A 6,231-nucleotide genomic window follows, 5' to 3' on the forward strand; every position below is an offset into this window, starting at 1 on the left:
AGAGGCAGCTACATGGCACAGTAGTGGATCTGGAATCAGGAAGGGAAGAGTTCAAATCTGACCTTGGGCAATTACTAGCTGTGTGACTCTGAAACAGTCTGTTTGCATCAGTTTCCAAATATGGAGATAATAATGGCACCTATCTCCTAGGACTGTTCTGAGGATAAAATGAGATATTTGTAAAGGACTTTGCAAACCTTAAAGGGCTATATAAATGCTAGCTATTATTATTATTATCATTATCATCATCATTGTCATCATCATCATCATCATCATCATCCTCCAATTAATTCACATGATCTCACTCTTGGCTCCTGTTGTCACCCATGATTAGGTTCCCATTAGCATGAGTTCATCCCCTTGTCAGCCTCAAACAAAGCCTCCAATAGAAAGAAGATAGTGGAGGTGGGGAGTGAGTGTGGTATCACAGTAGACCAAGCTGAAAGATTCAAATGGACTTGGCCTTCAAAGACCCCACCATGATACATAGAACCCCAGAGCACAGCAAGGCTTTCTTGTCTTTATTGTAGGACTAAAGGAGTGAGGAATAGTTTATCATGAGGAATATAGACCCAAGAATGAAGAGTGTGCAGTTCAAAGGCAATTGAATGTAACTAGGATAATTATGGGTCCTTGGGGTCATTCTGCAGTTATCTTAAGATTATCAAGAGGTCATTCTGGAGCTGTCTTGAGGTTATCCAGAGGTAATTCTGGGGTCCCTAGAAAGATTGAGAATCAAGTGGCAACTTCTTGTACATTCTTCCTCAGGTTCTTCCTGGAAAAGCAGAAGTTAGAAGTCAAAAATCAGGGAGTCAGATGCCAAACCCATTGCCCTGACCATTAGCCTTTCCCTCAAGGTCAAGTCTCAAGAAGAAAGAGAGACAATGACATGGAAGAGATACCGAGGGGCAGAGATGATACCAGGGTGAAATGGAACCTGAAGTGAAACTGATGGAGGTAAAGAGGTATCTGAAAGGAAAGAGAAGAGACCAGAGCAGAGAGGAGGCTGAAAGGCATATGGGGCATAATGAGTGAAGAGAAATCCATGGAAAAATTTTGACAGGTCAGAGAGGATTCTGTGAGAAACGAGCCAACTGTACAGCAAGGGGACTAAAGAGGGGACTGAGGGACAGAGAAGAATCTTAGGGGACAGAATGGAGACTGAGGAAACAGGTGAGGCTGAGCTATGGCTGGACATATGGAGAAGAATCTGAGGAGACAAAAAGGAGTCTGGGATTAATGATCTGAGAGAATCCAGAAGCAATGGAAGATAGGCAAAAACTAGACATTTACCTCAGAAGATCAAGGCCATGGTGGTGAAGAGGACATTGATGGCCACAGTCTTCATTAATAGCAGTCTCAGGCCCATCACATTGAGGAGTAGCTTGTTACCCTGCTCAGGTCCTTCTGAAGGAGGCAATGGTCAAGGTCAACAGGAGGCATGCTGGATTCTAGGGGCCTACCTTAAGCCATAGAAACATTAATCCTGGCCAACATTTATGCAGTGCTTATAAGGTTTGCAAAACAATCTACACAAAATCTCAAGAGATTTTCACCAAAACACCATGGGGTAGGTACTACACTTATTACTGCCATTTTATCAATGAGAAAACTGATTCAGAGAGTTTGAGTGACTTGCCCTTGGTCACTTAGCTAATAGGTATCATCGATGAGATTCAAATTTAGATCTTCTGACTCCAACTAGGATGAGACCATATGTGGCCCTCTAGGTCCTCAAGTGCAGCCCTTTGACTGAATCCAAACTTCACAGAACAAATCCCCTTAATGAAAGGATTTGTTCTGTGAAGTTTGGATTCAGTCAAAGAGCTACACTTGAGGACCTAGAGGGCCACATGTGCCCTCAAGGCTGCAGGTTCTTCACACCTGAACTAGGTATATCCTAGGCATTCCAAACTGAGCATGACCAAAATGGAACTCATCACATTTCTTCTAAGCCTACCTTTCTTCTAAACTTCTCCACTCATTTTAAAGAACCACCATCCTAGTAAGCCAGATTCACAACCTTAATACCATCCTAATTTCTTTCTCATCCCTCACCCCACATATCCAATCCATCATCAAGTCTTTTCAATCCTGTATTTTTTGTCTCCCTTCTGTCCATTCATGCAGGAACCACCCTGGTTCAGGGTCCCATCATTTCTTAGCTAAACTATGGCAACAACCTCCTAATTGATCTTCCTGCTTCCAGCTTCTCCCCATCTCAGATTTATCCTCTCCACAGTTGTCAAAATTATCTTCCTAAAACACAAGTCTGACCATGTCATTTTCCCAGCTCAAGAATCTTCAGTGGCTCTCTATTGACTCCAGGATAAATTGCAATCTTTCACAATTTGCTTCTAATCTACCTTTCTATGTTTAATGCACATTATTCCCCCTTCACATGTTCCGTGTTCCAACCATATGGCCTATTTGCTGTTCCTCAAACTTGTATTCTATCTCCCAGTTCCCCTCACCACACCCCCAGTTTGGAATACATTCACTCTTCACCTCCATTCTTAGAATTCCTAGATTCCTTCAAGGTTCAGCTCTTGCATGAATTCAAGCAGGAAGTCTTGCCTCATCTCCTTATTTAGTGGTGCTCTTTCCCTCTTCAAATAATCATGGAAATACTTATCTGTTTGTATATTGTATCTAGCCCCCCAGTAGAATGTAAGCGCCTTGAGGGCAAGGACTATTTTTCATTTTTTTTCTACTGAATCCCTCACATCTTGCACAAAGTAGGTGGACAATAAATATTTGTTAGAATATATTGGATGTGATATGAAATTTGAATGAGGTAGAAGAATCAAAAATAACTCGAATGATTCTAGCATGGGATAAGTGAATGCAACAGTGACAGAAATAGTGATGGAAAAACAGAAGGAACAAGATTAAAGGAAATGATAACAGGCCCTATTTGAAGTAAGGTATCTGCTGCAACTGTGGAAGACAAGGGTATGAAGAGGAGAGTACAGGCTGTTTGGAACAATTACCGTGAGAGAGTGTGAATTACGAAGGACAAGGGAGGACTCAGCTCAGTTTATGGAATATCACATTTCCTGAGCCCTGTGTAACATTAGACACTTTGAACCCTGAATTATGATACACTCAAACCATGGGATATCACACACTCCATACCTGGGGTGATTGTCACTCTGAACCCTGAGCTATCCCATTATCAAAGTAGGACAAACAGAAACTAACAGGATTATAGATACAGAAAACTTCACTTAGAAAGGACCTGAGTAGCCAACTGGTCCAGTCTGTGCCTAGAAGGAATTCCTTCTATGACATACCCCTAAATGGTCTCATCTAGCCTTTGCTGAAAGTGCCTCAATGAGGTCCCATGGCCTCCTCAGACAGCCCATTCCACGTTTAAAAAACCCTAATAATCAGAAACTTATTTCTTACATGATCAAAGCTAAATTAGCTTCTTGGTAACTTCTAGGCTTTGTCAGTTTCCCCTTCTGGTCACTACTGAATTTTTCTTTCCTATGAGGCTTCAGCTTTAATCTCATTAGCTTTGCCTTTTCACCATGAATGTTAAACTCACCCATGAGATTCTGCTCAGGGCAAGACAGTTTCTTCTCAGAGGCAATCCCAGGATCTGGTCCAGTATGATCTGAAACGAGAAACACATCCTCAGACACAGCTCTGATCCTTAGTCAGCCCAGGACTGGCCTTTCCAGTGCACAGCCCCACCTCAATGTCAGGGACCACCTTCTCATACCAGGACCATGTCCTGATCTTAGCTGCCCCTTTCAATCCAAGACCTAGTCCCCAGATTAGAATTACTATCTCTAGCATTATGATCTCTTTTCCTAGGATACTCCTTTCCATCCTCCCTTTCCCCTAGCTTAAAACTTTACTTAGCACCTTATAATACCCCTCCCCAGATGCAGCCTTTATCCCTGTCCTTCAGTGAACCAAGGACGCATTTTTAGACTGAAGCATTCCTCTTTTCCACCTCCTTCCCCCCAGCGTCTGTTAGACAGGTGCTAATCATACCTGGCTCGTGGGATACACGTATCTCTTTCCCAAGGTGCTTCACTGAGCAGGTTACTGTATCATTCTCACCAACCCTGCCAATCTGGACAGCACTGTAGGTGCCATTGGCCATGGGAACCAGAGTAAGAGCCTGGGCTGAGATCAAAGGTGCAGGGGAGTCCAGGGACACATGGAGTTCCTTGGGGTAGAAGTTCCTGATCAGGCAGGCCACAGCATTCTGACCTTTCACCAAGAATACACTGGGTGACAGGGGAGCTCGAGGTCCTGCAATCAAATGATGGCTTCCTGTCCCCTATCTGGACCTAGCCCCAGATGTGGGAAAACACACATATGACAAGCATATAACTGTGAAAAACAAACTTTAGCCCCAAATTTCCTGCCCACCACCTTAATTTCAGCCTGGTCCTACATGTGGGGAGCAGATGCATGTGACCAAGCAACTGTCAAAAACAAACCTGACTCCCATTTCCTGCCCCAAACCCCAGCCTCAGCCTGGTTCCTATGTCCCCAACTGATTCCTTTGCTGCCCCTAGACCACAGTCTCCTTTCCCCTTCCCAACTTCCCCCAACTCATGATTGTCACTGGTGTTGACAAGTCTCAAAATTTCATTGCTACATGTCCCAAGTCCTTGAGTCCTATGATGTGAACCCAAAGCCCTTTAATGATCTATCACAATCCATCACCAGGGAATACAGCTCAGAGTGGGAATGTTAGCTGTGCATGGTCACAGAGTACACTATGGTGGAAAGAGGGGACTGGAAAATGGAGAACCCTGTTTCTGGTATAGACCCAACACTGACTGACTATGTGACCTGAAGTCTTAGGATGTCCTTAGGACTGGGATAGTAGAGGCACTCACCAGGCTCCACAGTCACATCTGTACCATGACCAAAGACCAGCTTGTCTGTGTCATCTCCATTGCCCACCCTCCTTGCACAGTGGTATTGGCCAGAATCTCTGAGGCCCAGGCCCTCAATCTTTAGGAAAATCTGACTGCCAGTTTCCTGCCTGGAGGCGGTGATTCGGTCTTCAGTGGCATCTGTAGAACTACTATCGAGACTGGCCAACCACAGTGGGGAATGGCCAGGGGCCCAAAGGTACCAGCCAAGTTTGCTTGTCTTGAACTGGAAACCAGAGGTTTGGCATTTGAGATTCAGGGTCTTTCCAGCTTCTTGGGGGCCTCCCCCTGATTCTGTCAGCACGGTCTGTTCCACTGAATAAAGCAAAATTGGGGATAAGGTAAGTAGGGGCAGTCCATCCATGCCTCCTCCTGAGAGATAGAGCTTTGATTCCCCTAAACTCCCTCACACCTCAAACCTAATCCATCTTCCTACCTCCACCCCAGACCTAGGTAGTGAAGAATATTGGAGACAAAGGACCCACAGCAGCAGAAAAGGTCAAGGTTGTTGGTGGGATCCAGGAAGTCACAGGGGTTAAAGTTGGTCCTGGGTTCATAGGAGTTGTCCCTGGGTCTAGAGGTTTCCCAGATTATGAAAAGCTCAGAGCATCAGAAGATTCCCAAGGCTAGGGAGATAGGGGTTCATAGGTATGGGGAGATTGATAGTATTGAGGATTCCTGAAGTGCGCAAGAGAGAGGGTCTATCTGAAAATAGTGTTAGCCAGAGAGACTTACCACCACTACCCAATACATAGGAAGACTGAAACCATCAATCCAATCCAAAGTTTCCCCATATCCCTGTAGCCCTCTTATGATTCAATGGAGTGAGATCCTCCTGCCAAGCTTTCCCCACCCCTGCACACATTCCCTGAAAACATGGAAACTTACATGGCACCACAGTCACTTTTGTTCCAGGACCAAAATTTTCCCACTGAGATGCTCACAGTGACACAGGAAGGAACCTAAACCCCTTGACTCCAGAGAATGGTCCTTAGGAAGGGTGGAGGAACATGAGGGTGACAGGAAGTGAGGTGAGAGTTTCTGGAATTGAGCCCATGAGAACTCATTGAGGTCATAAAGCCCAGGGAGAGATCTTCAGGTAAGTGTGAGGGACCTCAGGATATACATCCTAGATCAACTTCACAGCAAGGCTCCAGGCAGGCTAAACATTTGGGAAAGGCTTCACTTTTGCAGAGCCTCAGATCAGTCCTCCACATGAATTCTGGGGCGGCTGCATTAATAACTTGTTACTTGTGGTCTTTAACTCCACTGTGTGAGATTGATTGATCTATTCCCAGGCTAAGCCAGGTAAGCCAGGAAAAGA

General features: G+C 44.9%; 1 protein-coding gene across 1 annotated transcript; it reads right to left on the reverse strand.

Annotated features, from left to right (window-relative positions):
- Positions 1 to 500: 500 nt before the first annotated feature.
- LOC114039754 (immunoglobulin gamma-1 heavy chain-like) lies at positions 501 to 5,286 on the reverse strand. The gene is made up of 5 exons (XM_027857594.1): positions 4,869 to 5,286; positions 4,009 to 4,272; positions 3,554 to 3,622; positions 1,294 to 1,407; positions 501 to 775 (listed from the first exon to the last, which is right to left on the reverse strand). The coding sequence occupies exons 1-4, from the start codon at positions 5,269 to 5,271 to the stop codon at positions 1,295 to 1,297; spliced, it is 849 nt and encodes a 282-aa protein (XP_027713395.1). The 5' UTR covers positions 5,272 to 5,286; the 3' UTR covers positions 501 to 775; position 1,294.
- Between the last annotated feature and the right edge of the window lie 945 nt (positions 5,287 to 6,231).

The sequence above is a fragment of the Vombatus ursinus genome, unplaced genomic scaffold (genome assembly GCF_900497805.2).
Source record: "Vombatus ursinus unplaced genomic scaffold, bare-nosed wombat genome assembly UNPS02012319.1, whole genome shotgun sequence".
Lineage (NCBI taxonomy): Eukaryota > Metazoa > Chordata > Mammalia > Diprotodontia > Vombatidae > Vombatus > Vombatus ursinus.

Coding starts and splice junctions, on each gene's coding strand:
- LOC114039754 (XM_027857594.1), bottom strand. CDS start 5,271: ATGGATGGACTGCCCCTACTTACCTTATCCCCAATTTTGCTTTATTCA. Junction 4,273..4,868: donor AGATGTGACTGTGGAGCCTG/GTGAGTGCCTCT, acceptor ATTTGATTGCAG/GACCTCGAGCTCCCCTGTCA. Junction 1,408..3,553: donor CCCTGAGCAGAATCTCATGG/GTGAGTTTAACA, acceptor TGCCTCCTTCAG/AAGGACCTGAGCAGGGTAAC.